The sequence below is a fragment of the Babylonia areolata genome, chromosome 10 (genome assembly GCF_041734735.1).
Source record: "Babylonia areolata isolate BAREFJ2019XMU chromosome 10, ASM4173473v1, whole genome shotgun sequence".
Lineage (NCBI taxonomy): Eukaryota > Metazoa > Mollusca > Gastropoda > Neogastropoda > Buccinidae > Babylonia > Babylonia areolata.
The window spans coordinates 14,835,445-14,853,877 of NC_134885.1; the positions used below are offsets into that span (position 1 = coordinate 14,835,445).

The following is an 18,433-nucleotide window of genomic DNA, read 5'->3' on the forward strand; positions in this document are numbered from 1 at the left end:
ACACCACAACTGCTAAAAATATTTCTAAAGAGGCAGATGCCTGACCGGTGCGTAAATCCAAAATGAAAAGTTATGAAGATGGCAAATGATGAAAATAAAATAAGAATAAAAATGGGTAACGTTCAGCAAACTTGTGCGCACCTACACAAGCGTGAATACTCAAACAACCGAGCAAATACACACACACACACACACACACACACACACACACACACACACACACACACACACACAAAGAGAGAGAGGGAGAGAGAGAGAAATAGAGAAAGAGACAGAGAGACACACAAAGAGACAGAGATAGACAGATAGAGAGAGACAGAAAGACAGAGACAGAGATGCATAACGATTTTGCAACACATTTCAGTTTCGCAGACACCAAGGCCAAAAACCACAACCTTGACACAAAAAGGTGCGAAATGGGACGGTGTTGGGGGTAAGTTGTAACCTTGTAACCACGCACGTGCAATGCTGTGGTGTTGCCTTGTTTGTGCTCAGTGCCAATCACGTTCCGGCACTGTCCAGTAGGATGCTCATTGTAATCTCTGTGTTTTGTCGTTTGTCTATCTGTTTGTCTGTCGCTGTCTTTCTGTTTGTCTGTCTCTGTCAGACTGCTGTTGATGAAAAAAAAAACAACTACTAAGAATGAAAAAATTTTTTTTATCGATATTGTGCTTTTCCCTAACAACTAGAAGGTTCAAAGCACAGAACAATTAGAGATGTTAACACACCCTTCTATGTGAGCACAGCCAAGGGTATTGACGACTGAGAACTGCAAAACACGTTTTAATTCAAAAACGTCACACCTCACACAGCTGGGAATGGACAATATTGGTTGGGTCTCCCGTCTTGCCTAAATAGCATTGCGTAACCTCAGACCATTGGTACTGGCCAGTCTTTGTCACTGACGTTTCGAGCTATTTTTTGCACCAGCCTGAACTGACTGCACATGTGGCAATGGCCTCTCATGCTGAAACACGTTGTTCTTGGAAGGGACAAGAAAGTCGTGTTCTCAGCTTACAGGATACCTCGGTGTTGTCCTTGACAATACACTGTCCATGCAAAACTTTATCAGTCAGACATGACAGTCCTGCTACTGTCAACTGCGGCGCATCAGTGCCGTCCGGAAATATCTGTCCACTGACGCAACATCTAGACTTGTCGTTTCTCTCATTCTCTCTCGCCTTGACTACTGTAACTCTCTATTGTCTGGTATGCCTGCTTCATCCATTCAGTCCCTTCAGCGCATACAAAACTCTGCTGCCCGAGTCGTCCTCAGAAAGAAAAGATCTGAGCACATCACTCCTCTTTTGCAACATCTCCACTGGCTCCCTGTCTCACACCGAATAAAGTACAAGATCAGCACTCTATGTTATAGATGCATTCACAAAACTGCCCCTTCCTATCTCTGCGGCTGCCTTCACCTCTACACTCCATCTCGCTCACTACGATCGGCCTCGGATCCACTCTGTTTACGCATACCCAGATTCAAACACTCGACTGTTGGCCGCCGTTCTTTCTCTGTTTCTGGACCTTGCGATTGGAATGAACTTCCTTTTTCGCTTCGTCAAGTCTCCACACTCAGCTCTTTCAAGTCTGGCCTTAAAACCCACCTCTTCCCAAAATAGCCTCCCTTGCCTGCCCTTCCTTGTCTTTAGTTTCTACAGTATTAGAGTTATGCATGCGTGTGAATAACTGGTGCGAAAGCGCTTTGATTTGTCTCTGCACAAGATCCAGCGCTATATAAATACCATTATTATTATTAAGATAAGAGAGAAGGTTCTGACTTAGAAGGGGATGGAGAAGAGAGAGACTTATTTTAGTCTGAGGACAAAGTCCATTGGAAAGCGAAACTGATTAGATGTGTGTGGCAAGTGACACAGGCAGTGGCAATGGAGAGGGCGATTTGTGGTAAATGTGCAAATGAACCACTGGCTGTTCAAACAGAGGAAGGGTTTGTATTATGTTTCTTTTCCAACACTTCCACTATACACGAGGCAAGACACACACAAATGTTACAAAGCGTGACAGACCATGCTCCCCTTGATTTGATGTAAGTTCACATGCAGTTTATAGAGGCTCCCATTCATTCATCATTTACACTCTGATGGGATTCTCAGAGTGAGTTTGTGGAAAACATTCCTTTTTTTCATGAACAGTACAGACTTCACCAACATACATTTTCTACCGCCATCACATTTTACGTCATGAAAAAAAAGTCTTTTCTTTCTTGCTGCAAAGAAAGCATTTTGGAAGCCAGAGCTTTGGAACATTGTGCCATTCTTTATTCAATACCCCAATAATCGTGTCTAGATTTCATGAGACCATATTTTGTTATCATTTTCTAACTATTTAACACACACACACACACACACACACACACACACACACACACACACACACACACACACAGAGGCTATAATGCCTACACACACACACACACACACACACACACACACACACACACACACACACACACATATATATATATATATATATATATAGATGTAGCCAAGTGCTCAGCTGTCTACTAACCGTAGTTCAACTCACAGCAACACCGCTACAAAAGTGGCGTCGCCGACAGGATGGTTATCCACAACAACATAGATCCAAAATTATCCCATTTAATGTTTTCATCCTTTAATCCATTTATTCCAAATTAAACAACCCCTTACCACTAAGTGTACTTGGTTAAACTTGGCGCTGTGAGCTAGGATCATACAGGGACAAGAGGTTGCATTAACAGTCACACAGGGATAGTTTAACATAGGAGAAGAGAGAAGACAGTGCAGCAGGTACACCCAGTCCACGAAGAAGAAACGTCATCCGATCAACCGACTTTCTGCCCAAACTCCCGACGCTATCCGGTGAGGAAACCGGCAGTGAGGTCGAAGACTTCGTCCAGGAGGCCAGACTGATCCTCCATCTGCAGCCCCTGCATGACGCGACATTCTCTCTCTGGCAGGATGAGCTCGCCAACAGATCGTCAGGCTGCCGGCGATAGACGTGGACACCCCAGCCAAGATCCTTCACATCATTGAAGACAACTGGGGAGAGCAGTGAGACGCCACATCCCTTGCTGCTGCCTTCTTCAATAGACAGCAGCAGCCCATGGAGATGGTGGCAGAGTACGCGTCCCATCTTCAGTACTTGTGGACCGAGGTCAACAAGGCTGAAGATGGGGTGATGCAGGTGCCAGCAATCATTCTTTGCGATACTTTCGCCACAGGTCTTCAACCAGCCGCACTCAGGCGCAATGTCAGACGCTTCATACGAGACCGCCCTGACACCACCTTCGAGGCGGCGAAGAAGGAGGCCCAGCGATGGGTGCGGGAGGACAGCGACACATATGACACCTACCCAGGCGTAGACAATACCACCGTTGCCCGCCTACAGTCTCAGCTGGCCACGCTCACAGCTTAGGTCAACAGCCTGCAACAAGTCCTCCATGTCAGCACACCACCCACATCCTCCAGGACTGTGTCTGGTGTGATATGTCTGGCCACACGGAGGACCAGTGTCGCCACAAGCAACGCTACGTGAAGAAGGCCAGGCGAAAGAATGCTGACCACCAGCCTGCAGTCCCAGTCTACAAACAGTGTGTTGCCACCACACACACTGGGCAACCTGGGCTGACGCCAGCTACTCCAGCTCCAAACCAACGACGCAGACGACGCCAACGCAGTTGGAGGTGCCACAGCACTACACCTGATGCTGTGGTCCGACAGGTGTTCCCACCTGTAGTCAGCCCCACACCACAGAGGCACAGCCAACAAACACCTGTCACGTCTACAGACCCGGCCCCACTGCATTGCCCGGACAAGGTGTCACATTCTGACACAGACACTGACACTGACTACACGGAGGACATCATCCCTGCAAGCTGCACTAGAGGCACCTCCACTACCACCAGATCCTGCACGAAGACGGTCTGTACGACTGACCTCCAGAATTATTTCTACTCTGTAATGTAGGGCTGGTGATGAAACATTTTACAGCCAGAACAGTGACACTGCAAAAATGAACAGTCATGGTGCCAATACTCATGCTGTTTGTTTGTTTTTGTTTTTTCTTTCTAAGCTGAAACAGTGCTATCATGTTATTGTTCATACCATTCCTGTTCATGCTCTAATTCTGTTTCCATTTTCAGATATTTCTGCAATTCATGTTTAATGGGTTTAAAAAAAATTTTCTTCTTGCTTAACCAGTGAGTTAGCTTGTCACATGGTCTTTGCAATGCAAAGCATGTCAATGAACATTCTAAAATAATTCATGTTATTATAATCTGTGCTTTTGTACATGTATGCTGCTCTACATGTAGGTCTGACAGTGTTAATATATAGATTGATGGGCACAAAAATGAATGCTTTCAAACTTCATATTTTATTGGGACTCCTTCTCTATCTCAAACGGTTCAAAGTTAAGTTAGATTGCATTTGACTGAGTTCAAACTCTTAATTTAACCTGGCTAAAGCCACTTTGAATATGGAAGTAGAGTGTTGTTCCTAAGAATGTTGCAATCACTCCAAATTTCACTTTGCTATCTGTTATCAGCTAAATTATCTCCCTTTACCTAGTCAATAATTTTTGTTTCATGCTCAGCTAAGTCTGCTCACAAGAATTACTTTTAATTAACCATTGCAGATGATGGATTTCAAAAGATGGGGAGAGATGTAACAAAGCACTCAGCTGGCTTCAGATACTGCTTCACACAAAAGCTATAGCAGACGCCTTTTCGCAACTAACATGCCGGTCTTCAACGACCCGCGCAGAATGCATGACACTATTCGAATTGTAAATGCAAAGCCCCTTTTAAACACTGCTCCTAAACATCTATTAAATCAAGTCTCTGTATCATTTGCTGCAATATTATATTTGTTGTGCTTACACACACACACACTTTAATCAGTTAGAAGCATAGTTGAAATTAGTTTAATCGTTTGTCAGTCTAAAGATTTCAACTGATGCAAAGCTTACATCATTTTGTCTTCTCGTCACACATAATGCTACAGTTTACAATTCTTTATGTGACTACTGTTGGAAACTAAAACCACACTATCATAGCGTTGGGATGAGAGTAGATCAGGCATTTAGAATATCACAAAGTCGATATTCATTGTTGACACTTAACGACAATCACTACATGACCAGTTTGCTTGACGGCAGTGGCTGAGGTGAAAACTGTGTTTCTGAAACACCGTATTTAATTAAACATCTCTTCTGTCAGATCAGTAAACTACAAGTATTATATACTGGAAGAATTGTCGCAATTCCATCTTTAAATCTATTCCATTTGTGTTTGCCTACGTTAAACTGATTTAATGCAGTTTGTCATTTTCAGCGATGATCTCGCTAAAACTGACACTGTTCAGGTGACAAATTATAATTATAAATCCATCTTAAATAATCAACACTTCATTTTATACTCATTAGAAAGTAGGTGTTGAGCTGTTTCTTTTGTGACCAATCCGAGTTAAATCGGTTCAGGAATCATTTAGAAATCTATCGCTGAACACCTTGTAACAAACAAATTCTAATCAAATTTAGCCCGATTTGAGCCAATTTGCTTTGCAGCATACGCGAGCATCTTTGCTGGTGTAACAGGCCAGAGAAGTGGCCTCATCTAGAACATGCCCCCGTATAATCTGGCCATAGCCAGAATATGCCCCCATATAAACTAGCCTAGGCAACATTATACCCGGGGTGAAGTTTGGCCATTGCCAGTTTATATACTCTGGGCCATTTTATACTCCCCACCCCTCTTTTTCTCTGAAATACATTGAAATTTGAAGGGTGTGAATATTGCCAACATTTAAGGATGAAGGCTAGGGGAACTGCGATGGACAACATTTACCCTACAATGGGCTTTTATTCAAAATGAGGAAATATGGGAAACACGTATGTGCCTAAAAATATGTATATATTAAATTGGTTTGTTCAATCAACTAACCGTGTAGACGTATCCGAGCCTTTTTCTCGAACCTGCAGGTCTCAGAGCCGATATGGAATTCGCCTTCCACCAAGATGTTGTGGGTGTTCAGTTCCAGTCCGTCCACGTCCCCCCAGATCAGAGCTGTCCCTGCCGGGATGGTCAGCGTGGCCAGAGAGGCTGGCTGAACGTCCAGTATAACTCTTTTGTCACGGGGGATGGTCACCTGGAGAACGCACAGGTACGGGCGAAAGTAAGCAAGAAAAAAGGGAGGACTTCAAGAAAGTAGTGTAGCGTATCATAGCGTAGCGTAGCGTAGTGTAGTGTAGTGTAGTGTACTGTGCTGTGCTGTGCTGTACTGTACTGTACTGTACTGTAATACAGTGCATCGGAGTGGAGCATGGTGCAGTGCAGTGCTGTTTAGTGTAGTGTAGAGTAGTATAGTATACTGGAGCGGAGTGCTCACGATACGATACTACACTACACTACACTACACTACACCGACTACACTACACTACACTACACTACACGCACTGCATTGCTCGCCACTCCACTCCACTCCACTCCACTCCACTACACGTACTGCATTGCACTCAGCTCCTCTCTACGACAATACACTACACAACACTACACTACACAACATTACACTACACGCACTGCATTGCACTCCGCTCCGCTCCGCTCCACTACACTACACTACACTACACTACACTACACTACACTACACTACACGCACTGCACTGCACTCCACTCCACTCCACTCCACTCCACTACACTACACTTCACTACAATACACGCAGTGCATTGCTCACCACTCCACTCCACGAAACTACACTACACAACACTACATTACACTACACGCACTGCATTGCACTCCGTTCTGCTCCACTACACTACACTACATTGCATTGCACTCTGCTCAGCTCCGCTCTGCTCCACTACACTACACTACACACACTGCATTGCTCGCCACTCCGCTCCACGACACTACACTACACTACACTACACTGCATTGCACTCCGCTCCACAACACTACACTACACAACACAACGCTACACTACACTACACTACACTACACTACACTACACGCATGCATTGCACCTCCGCTCCGCTCCACAACACTACACTACACTACACTACACTACACTACACTGCACTACACGCACTGCATTGCACCTCCGCTCCGCTCCGCTGCACAACACTACACAACACTACACTACACTACACAACACAACACAACGCTACACTACACTACACAACACAACACAACGCTACACTACACAACACAACACAACGCTACACTACACTACACAACACAACGCTACACAACGCTACACTACACTACACAACACAACACAACGCTACACTACACTACACTACACAACACAACACAACGCTACACTACACTACACAACACAACGCTACACAACGCTACACTACACTACACAACACAACACAACGCTACACTACACTACACTACACAACACAACACAACGCTACACTACACTACACAACACAACACAACGCTACACTACACTACACAACACAACGCTACACTACACAACACAACACAACGCTACACTACACTACACAACACAACGCTACACTACACGCACTGCATTGCACCTCCGCTCCGCTCCGCTCCACAACACTACACTACACTACACTACACAACACAACGCTACACTACACTACACAACACAACGCTACACTACACTACACAACACAACGCTACACTACACGCACTGCATTGCACCTCCGCTCCGCTCCGCTCCACAACACTACACTACACTACACTACACAACACAACGCTACACTACACTACACAACACAACGCTACACTACACTACACAACACAACGCTACACTACACGCACTGCATTGCACCTCCGCTCCGCTCCGCTCCACAACACTACACTACACAACACAACACTACACTACACTACACTACACTACACTACACGCACTACATTGCACTCTGCTTCGCTCCACTACACTACCACCACCACCATGACGGCTTACCAAAGAACAACGTGCCCACCTTGGTGTTCTCCCCGGGCACTCCGTCCGTGCCCCAGGTGTCGGCGTCAGACCAGGCCAGCAGCCCTGTTTCCTCCCAGGGGCACTTGTCAGCCGGCACCCCGCCCACACACCACCCGCACGTCAGGCACCACACCACAGCCAACACTTGCCTGTCGCTCCTCCTCTTCATGCTGAACAAAACAACAGAGAAAGAGAGAAAGAAAGGAGTGGTGGAAGGAAGAAAAGTCACACACACACACACACACACACACACACACACACACACACACACACACACAGAGAGAGAGAGAGAGAGAGAGAGAGAGAAGTAAGGAAGAGAGAGGGAACTCAGCCTATTTAATGCACTCGGCCATATGCCTGTGTCATGGAAACGAGGAAACGTAAAACATGTCCGGCAAACACAAACAGTACACTTTGCTAAACTGTGCATTGAACAACAGAATTAACACAATTAAAGCATACACACACTCATGCAAAACAGTGTAACTGATCAGTTTTCAGATTCATTATCATACAAACAATTGTTCGTATGCTCCATACGCATAATATCAGTATCATACGCACATACACGAGTGACATGCAAGCGGCTGTTCCATAATTGATTGAAAACTTAAGAGCTCGATTTCAATCCATTCTTCAGTCATTTTTGGAATTATTAAAGTTAAAGCGTGTTCTAATTTGTTGTTATTTTGTTAACTGTTATATATTTCTTACCATATCCAAAAGTATGTCTCTTTTTAAAAGGCTCAAATTTATACAGAGAAAGCAGAGAGATATGTTGTGTTGTGTTGTTCTGTGCTGCATTGCGTTTTTATGTGGTGTGCGGCGCTGTATTTTCATACACTGCATTGCTTGGAGCTGTGAATTGTTCTGTGCATTGCTGTATTATGCTGTGTAATGTTGTGTGTTGTGCTGTGCTCCGATGACTTGTGTGTTGTTTAGAACTGTGCAGTGCTGAACTGCGTACAGTGCTGTGCTCTGCTGTGTTGTGTTGTGCTGTGCAGTGTTGTGTGTTGTGCTGTTTTGTACCGTGTGCTGTGCTGTATTTGCTGCGCTGCGCTATGCTGTGATGTGTGTTGTGCTGTGTTGAGCAGTGTTGTACTGTGCTTTGCTGTGTGATGTGTTGTACTCCGCGAAGCTGTATTTTGTGCTGTTTGGGGCACCCAGACTGCCATCAAAGTATAGTGGAGGGGGGACTAAAACTTCCGGTCCGTACATGGGGCTCGAGCCCGTGAATACTCGTTTCCTTGTCAGGCGCATTGTCACAAGGCCACCGCGCCACCGACACTGGGTTCTGAGTATTTCAATCTATCAGCACCCTCAACAATGGGGCCGTCGATGAAGAAGGAGGTTCGCGTGTTGACAATATGAATTCTGCCATCATACTTCAATGCTGAAGCTGCCCGTTGGTTTGCTCCATCTTCGTCTTCTTCTAATCCCTCAGCTCCGTGAAGAGTCATTGGGATGCCGAACTGTTCACCAGATTCCTCCAGGTGTGTTGGTTGAGTGTCTGCAAATTGTTTTCCTGTTCATGATACAAAGTTGTTAGTCCACCGGTTTTCTGTCTTTCCCTACGTCTCCCTTCATCAACAGTTCATGGAGGATTGGTTTAGCAAGGTGCTTTCTTTTCCTAACTGATGTGAGCAGACCTTCATGCAGTCCAGTGTGTGGCTTGATGGTTGGTGCGCTGGTTCATTGGTGATATGATCAGAGTGTCCTTTTTCTTAACCCCTTATAACGCAAACAACCTGATAAACGGCATCACATAACATGATAATACATTACCAAACAATGCACTGACCTGTTACAGAGCTAGCATACGGTCTGCTGAATAGTACTGGTATTATATAGTTACAACTGGAAATTACCATATTTCAATTTGACAGAACTATTTGTTGCCAATATTCTGTGGATAATCCTCATCTTAAACCATTTCGTTTTCTGAAATTTACTTTTCTTTTAGAAAACATTGTGCCACGGAATTTCGGTACGTAGTTTTTCTGTACATTCATAACAAAAAATGAGCAAGTTTATGTATACCTGTATCAGTCCCACGTGTGTATGTGAGCATTTCCCCCCAACTTTTACATACTTGGTGATAGGTTCTGCTATAAGTTCAGATGAACACCTTGGCTTTATAGTTTGACTAGAGGTGGTGTCAGTATCAGTATCAGTAGCTCAAGGAGGCGTCACTGCGTTCGGTCAAATCCATATACGCTACACCACATCTGCCAAGCAGATGCCTGACGAGCAGCGTAACCCAACGCGCTTAGTCAGGCCTTGAGAAAAAAAATAATTAAAAAAATAACAAAAATAAAAAAGATGAATAAGTAAATAAATAAATAAATAAATAGTGGAAAAAGCGTCAAAAGCATCGATCCACCTTTTAAAAAAAAATGTTGAGCTGTTGCCTAGAAAATAAAACTTGTACACAAGTTCCAGACCTTTTTGTTGATTTTCAACAGTACCCAAACAGTGCTCATTCTTGCTCAATGGAAACATCCTACGGGATTTTTTAGACCCATCATGAAAGATATTTGGAACTGAAGCAGCTCAATAACCACCTTGCTTCAACAATCTCGTCCCCTTCGCAGTCTGTTTATCGTGCTGACCGCAGCACCGAACACTTTCCGCAACACCCTGCTGTTGGCATCCGACTCCCTTCTCACTCTGTTTGACTTACCAGCAGCCTTTAACACAATAGACCATTCAACCCTCTTTTCCCGTCTTCATGGCACTTTTACTAACATTGGCACCGCTCTCAGCTGGTTCGAGTCGTATTAATTTTCACTGACTGATTCTAATCTGTCGCAAGTCTGAACACAGAGTTTACACAAGGATATGTTTAGGCCCAGCTCTTTTCCCACTGTATGCTTCTCCCCTTGCTGAAACTATCAAACACCACAATATTAGTCATGATTGAACTGGTGGTGGTCAGTGTCAGCTTCATTTCCTCCTCTGGAGCGCCTCTGCTGGTTGTGGTGTCTCCGTTGGGGACCACCTCCAGAGCAAAGAACTGGCCAGTCTGCACCGTTCCACGTCTGGCACACAACCAGGCGCCTTCTTGTGGAGTCACACAAGTCGTACTCCCAATAGACAAGTCTCATTTTTGACACAACAATGCCTACGATGCAGGGGCCTATGTGCTGTTTGGTGTGCCACCTGCCATGGACTGGCGGCACAAGGCTGATCACGGGTACGACGGCTTCGGCTCATACAGTCAGTATATGACGCCATCAGTGATGTATGGAATATAGCATCAGGCAGCTAGCTCCTTCTTTCATCCAAGGGAGGCAATCCAGTACAACCCTGACATATCTGGGGCCTGGACCACGTGGTGCTCGGCCGGTCGGCGGGCTGCACACTGAGTGCCTCAGTGACTCAATCCGCACTTACGTCTGGGCAGTCTAGGAGGCACAAGTGCAGACACGTTCGAACATCCTCAGCACCGGCACCGGGTGGCGCCCAGAAGCAATTCTTGGCATACACTGAAGATGCAATAGCCTCGCCTGTCCACTTTCCGAGTATCCTCGAGCGCTACCAAAAAACACTTCAGTACGCATCCACGCCCATAGATTTCGTGTTTGGAAAGCGACACCCCTGGAAATTCATCCTCTGGTAAGAAACATCCAGCTTCTTCCTGGAGATTCAGAAGCGGATGATTCAGAATACGCTACCATCAAATGCCGACAAAACTGAAGCAATGCTCACAGGAACAAAACAAGAACTCTCCTCTACTGATCATTTTTGACTCAACCAAACTTGACAACGCTTATTTCTATTCCCTTTCCAGCTCAGCCAATATTGGCACTGTTGCTCTTGATAACACACTCTTCGTGCAAAAACAAAACAAAACGCACACAAAAAAAAAAAAACGACCAAAAAGTCAGACCTGTCAGTAAATCCTGCTGCTGTCAATTACGGCACATTAATTCCGTTCGGAAATATCTGTTGTCCACCTGAACACGTCGCTTCTCTCATTCTCTCTCGCCTCGACAGCTATAACTGTCTATTGACTGGTTTGTTCCCATTCACTCCCAACAGCGAATATAAAACTACCGCTCAACTCGTCCTCAGCACACCACTCCTCCTTCTGCGATATCGTCATTGTCTCCCTTTGTTATACAGACTAAAAGAACAAGATCAACACTCTCTGACACAGATGCATGAATGACTCTGCCTGATCCTACGTTTATGACTGCATTCTCCTCTACACTCCATCTCGGACCGAATAGACTACGAGCTATAAACTGACTATCTGAAATGAAATGAAATTATGGTGCTTGTAGCCTCCCCGACCACTAAGGCCATCTCAAGGCTATCGCCGCGTTAAAAACTACTACAAGGATAAAAAAACAAACAATTAAAATGAGTCACCACTTCAAACTTTCCACTCCAAAGTTAAAAAAACTTCCATAGTTTAAAACCTTCAAATCTGGTTAAAAATGTTCACTTCTTTTAAGAAGTCCATCAGCGCCCACGGAGGGACATCACGAAACAAAGTCTTCAAAGAAACCGCCGTGTAATGTCTGTGCCTAACGTCATGCATACCCAACAGTCAAGGAGCACGTGTTTCACAGTGAGAGGCTCATCACAGGGAATACATCGAGGGGCCTCTTCCCCCTTCAACAAGTAAGAATGAGTAAAAAAATAAAATAAAAAATAAAAAGTGTGCCCCGCACGCAGTCTGCACAGCACAGACTCCTCCTTTCTGTTCTTCACCCCGGAAGGGAGGGTCTCTTTTAGGTCTGGACGGTTCTGGAAGAGCTTGTTGTCCGTCTGGGTGTTCCACTCCTCTTGCCAAAGATCCTTAACATAAGTGTTCACCTTCCGCTTCATGTCTGTGTATGGTACAAAGGATCTGGATAATTCTTTCTTTACAGCGTTCCTGGCCAGCAGGTCCGCCCTTTCGTTACCACGAATGCCAACATGTCCGGGAACCCAGGCAAACACAACCTCGTATCCTTTCTTCGTTGCAAGAGTAAAAGCTTCATAAAATTCCAGCAGTTTGGGATGAGTGATATTCCTGCAGGCGATCGCCTCCAGGGCTGACAGGGAATCGGAAAAGATCATGAATCTCTTTTGTTTCGAAGAGAGAACCATTTTTACCGCCAGAACCAGTGCGGTCAGTCCCGCAGTGTACACGGAGCTGTCAGACAGAATGTGTTCCGTTGAGGGCCGGTCAGGAAAGGCAGGACAGAACGCAGATGCAGCGACTCCGTCCTCTGACTTGGAACCGTCAGTGAAGATTCTTTGAAAAGTGGGGAATTTGTGGCAGAGTTCCGAAAAGTAAGTTCTGTAGGCCAGAGAACTGGTGGAGTCTTTACGGTACGAGGCCAGATCGAATCGGACCTCAGGTGTTCTAAAGGTCCACGGAGGGCTGTCGGGGAACTTGGAGAAATCTGAGATGCCACCGACATCCAGATCGGCATTTTCTATGTGCGGCTGAATGCGGAGTCCAAGAGGAGGGATGCAGTTTGGGTTGTCTTTAAATTTCTTGACGAAAGGGTTGTTGAATACAGCGTCGTAAGCAGGGTTTGTAGGTTCAGAAAACAATTTCAAATAATAATTTAGGGTCAGCTTCAGTCTGCGGTTGGAGAGAGGCGGTTCCCCCGCCTCTGCATACAGGCTGTGCACAGGGGTGGTGCGGAATGCTCCTAAGCTGAGATGGAGCCCTTGGTGGTGTATAGGGTCCAACAGTTTCAGGTAAGACGGTCTGGCCGAGCCGTATACTACACTTCCGTAATCCAGTTTGGACCGGACCAGGGCTCTGTAGAGGTGCAAGAGAGTTCTCTTATCAGCACCCCAGTCCGTGTGTGCCACAACTCGAATGATGTTCAGGGCTTTTTGGCAAGATATTTTCAGCTGTTTGATATGACTGAGGAAGTTCAGCTTCTGATCAAAGACGACCCCTAAAAATTTGGCTTCCTTGACCGCCGGGATGGTGGATTTTCCCAGACGGATTTCAGGGTCCGGATAGAACTGGCGAAAGTTATGAAAATGAATACATTCAGTTTTGGAGGACGAAAAGGTGAAACCATTCTCCTCTGCCCAACACTGGATTTTGTCGACGCAGAGCTGAAGCCGTCACTGGATGCTGGCATACATGCTGACAGTTGCATACAAGGCGAAATCGTCCACGAACAGCGAGCTGTCCGATCCCTTCTGAACGGATTGAACGATGTCATTAATTTTGATGCTGAAGAGAGCCGGCGACAGAATGCTCCCTTGTGGGACACCCAGCTCCTGCTCGTGAATGTCGGACAGAGTGGTGCCGACCCTCACCTGGAATTGTCTGTCTTGCAAAAAAATGCGGATGAACTGGGGCAGGTGTCCTCGGAAGCCGAGCTTGTGCAGGTCCGAGAGGATTCCAAATTTACAGGTGGTATCGTAAGCTTTCTCCAAGTCAAAAAATATGGCCACCACATGCTGTTTGTTTACAAAGGCATTTCTTACAGTGGTTTCCAGACGAACCAGATGGTCAACGGTAGAACGATGCTTGCGGAAACCGCACTGTTCTTTCGCCAGAAGGCCGTCGGTCTCTAGTTTCCACATCAATCTACCGTTGACCATCTTCTCCATCAGTTTGCAGATGCAGCTGGTCAGTGCTATTGGGCGGTAGTTGGAGGGGTTCGAGGGGTCTTTTCCCGGTTTCGGCACCGGGATTATGAGGGCTTTCCGCCAGGAGGGTGGAAAAAAGCCCGTGATCCAGATGTGGTTGTAAACTTTGAGCAGGGTGTCCAGACAGGTTTCGGGAAGATGTTTTAAGAGTTTATAATGGACCTCATCCATTCCTGGACAGGAATCCGTGCAGGTCTGAAGGGCAGATTTAAGTTCATTCATAGTGAAAGGAAGGTTGTAACTCTCTGTGTTGTCGGAAGAGAAGTTACAGGGTGTTTTTTCTGTCAGGCTTTTGGTTTTGAGAAACCGAGCAGATTTGTTGGCAGATCTCGAGTTCTGTTCGATTGTGGAGGCAAGCAAATTGGCAACTGCTTTCTTCTCTTTGACCATAGCGTCTGAAAGTCTGAGGTGATGGAAAGTTGTGCAGACGTTTTTGCCCTTAATTTTTTTTTAAAACCCTCCACACTTTCTTCTTGGGTGTGTTGGAGGTTAAGGAAGAGCAAAAATCTCTCCATGACTTTCTCTGGCTCTTTTTAAAAACATACCTGGCTTTCGCCCTCAGCTGTTGATGGGTTCGAACGCTATCGGTCTCCGGTCTCCGAAAGACGCGTCGCTGCGCTCTCTTCCGAGACTTACGGGCCTCCCGACATTCCGCGTTGAACCAGGGCGTTCTTGGCATCTGAGGCTTGGAGGTAGACGATGGGACTGCTGCTTTGGCACAATCTAAAACGATCTGAGTCAGAGTGTCAGCAGGGTCCTTGCTTTTTAATACTGTTTCTTCCTGTAGCTTCGCTCTTATCTTCGTGGTAAAAATTCCCCAGTCGGCTTTGTCATAGTTCAGGCGGTCAGGCAGAGAGTCACCTTCTCCATCTGTGGGGCGGAGGACGATAGGAAAGTGGTCACTCCCGTGCAGATCGTCGTGCACTTTCCACTCGTAGTCCAGGACCAACGATGGATCGCAGACCGACAGATCTAAACACGAGAGCTTTCCAGAGGACAGCTGAAGGTAAGTGGGAGACTTGTTGTTAAGACAGCACAAGTCCATATCGGAAAGAAGGTTTTCCAAGAGAAGACCTCAGGCTGATGTCATCTCACTTCCCCAGAGCGGGGAGTGTCCATTACATATTGAAGTCGCCCAACAGTAGAAACGGTCGTGGGAGCTGGTCGACCAGGTTCATGAGGTCCTGCCTCAGAACACGGACGGAAGGAGGAAGGTACAGAGAGCAGACAGTGATGGTTTTCTCAAGTGTGACTCTGACTGCCACCGCCTGTAAAGGGGTGCTTAAAGGAACTGTACTGTATAAAAGGGACTTGCGTATAAAAAGAGCGACACCTCCCTTCAATCCCTCTTGCTTCAGTTGAGCGGGTTTAAAAATGGAGTTAAAACCAGAGAGAGATAAAACCTTGCCATCTCTTTGCAGAGTCTCCTGCAGCGCCAGCACTGAAGGTTTCAAAGCACGACAAAGCAGCTGAAGTTCCTGGAAATTGGCGTAGAACCCCCGGATGTTCCAGTGGATCACTGCCATTGAAAAGGTTAAAAAAAATTAAAGCAGCAGCCTATTCCATCGCTACCCCCTGCTCCTCTGCTTGCGGTGGCTCAAGGTCGGCCAAGATCGAGTACCTATTTTTGGAATTTAATTTTTCCGATTCCAACCAAGCCGGAATATCCACCACCTCGGCTCTTCCCGATCCCGCCGAGGCCGCAACCCTGGGGAATTTCTGGCCACTCCTGCCAGCCCGAGGACCAGGCAGACAAGAGGCGGGACGAGGGGGCCGGGGGGGCGGGGGGGATGGGGGGGACGGGAGGCGGACAACGTGCCTCCGCCCGAGGCTTTCCGCTCCCGCCCAGCAGCCCCTGAGGATCGCCGTACAGGATGGGAAGGGGTGGACACGGCGCCTCCACCCAAGGCCAACGGTTCTATTAAGGTAGTTACGTCGTCCGTCTGCGTCCCTGTGGACGTCGTCTGGACCGCGACGTCCACCATCCTGGGTCTGACGACAGAGGCGTAAGACGCCTTAGGCAACGCGGCCTCCACTTGTTTTCTTGCCTCAAAGAATGATATTTTCTTCTCTGTCTTAACCTTCTGGATTTCCTTTTCTTTTCTCCAGGCGGGGCAGTCTTTTGATGAGGGCGGGTGGCCGCCTCCGCAGTTCGCACAACAGGCTGGACTGACGCATTCGCCCTGGTGCGCCGCCTTTGAACAGGTGCCACACGCCTCTTCCTCCTTGCATCGGTCCCGCACGTGTCCGAATTTCTGACATTTGAAACATCTTAGAGGGGACGGCACATACAGGCTTACATTCACCATCAGGTATCCGACTCGAATGTCCTTGGGCAGCAGAAGGTGAGGAAAATTGTGTTGGTCGGGACTGTCCGACCCCTTCTTTACTGTCACCCTGTAAACGTCGGTCACTCCCTGAGAGGACAGCTCGCTCTTGATCTCTGCTTCAGACACTCCTCTCAACTCCGGGCATCTGATGACCCCCTTCGAACAGTTCAGTCCTTTGTGAGGGGAAACCCTCACCGCTCTATCCACAAAAGTGGTCGCCTTGAGCAGAAGCTGTGTCTGCCTTTTAGACTGTCTCCACCAAAAATGCAGCGCTCCTCAGCCTCTTGATAGATTTCAGTGATCCCGCCAGACACTGGAAGCCCTTCTGGATAGCGAAGGGGCTGAGAGCCGACAAGGGCTTGTCGTCATCAGCGCCCTCCATCACAAGCCACGACAGCCAAAATCCAGAGATCTCACCGACCTCCGAATCAGAGTCTGAGTCGTCTGTTCCTGGTCTCCTTCTTTTGCCAAGTTTAGGGGGGTGTATTTGTTTGGAATTCATGTTTTTTAATAATTGCATATTCATCCCTCCCTTACCCACCCACCATGGGGTCCAACTTTGGGGCCAGGGTCAAGGGAACACCAGCTTGACCCCTTCCAGGTTTCGGGAGGGATATACGACTAACAGCTTAGCTCCAACGTGTTCCCCCCGATCATGCCCAGCTCCCGGGGACAGAGAACCGAGCACTACGGGGGTTATCCTCGCTAGCCTCCAAACTGCCAGTCTTGACCCAGCCCCACGAAGGGGTAGCCGATTGACACACACGGGCCAATGTGTGCCGCCTGTCTTAGGAGAGGTCCGAGCCAAAGGGATGTGTTGAGAACAGCGTGCTCTCTCAATCCCCAGGATCTCATTCCCCTCCATCACAGGTCGCGCCGCACGGCAAACACGGCGGGCCTGAAGAAGGCCGCAGAGAAAAAAGAATGTGGAAAAGAAGGCTTGATGGGGAGCTGAGGACAGAAAAGAGGCGGTAAAAAGAAGAATAGAGAATACCGAAAGGGACAGTGGGTCACGTTTAGTTTGGGCCTCACTCACGACCTGTTCGGCATGGGAAGCCCTATCAGGGGCATCAGTACGAAAACCACCACTTATTCAGCCCGAACAGCTACAATGGCTATGTAGGCTGTCAATTAAGACCTGGGACCAGAGCAGTAAACCCCCAGAAGCACTGATGCCCCCGCCGACATAGCTCGCTCGATCACTGGCCACTAAGCCTCCCGACCACTATATCATTGTTATTATTATAATCGTTATTATGATCATATCGCTCTCTATAATCATTCTCAGATACACTCTATTTCTGTGTTCCCAGATTCAAACATTGCACTATCGGCCGCCGCTCTTTCTCTGTCTCTGAACCTTACTGGGAGCGATCTCCCTCCTTCACCTCACACGATTCAGCGCTTATTCATATCATGTTTATATTGTAAATATTGTTATGTTGTTTGCATTGTAACTGTCTTAGTCTTACTTCTTGGAAACAATGGCCAACTAACTTCGACTCCCTGGCTGG

The 18,433-nt window shown here is 46.9% G+C and overlaps 1 protein-coding gene across 1 annotated transcript in view; it reads right to left on the bottom strand.

The window, feature by feature from the left end:
* Positions 1-8,137, bottom strand: part of LOC143286665 (cell surface hyaluronidase CEMIP2-like) — a 104,366-nt gene extending 96,229 nt beyond the window's left edge. The window contains 2 exon segments of the mRNA XM_076594301.1: positions 5,948-6,152; positions 7,967-8,137. Of these exon segments, the coding sequence (XP_076450416.1) occupies positions 5,948-6,152; positions 7,967-8,137 (376 nt within the window).
* Positions 8,138-18,433: the final 10,296 nt, after the last annotated feature.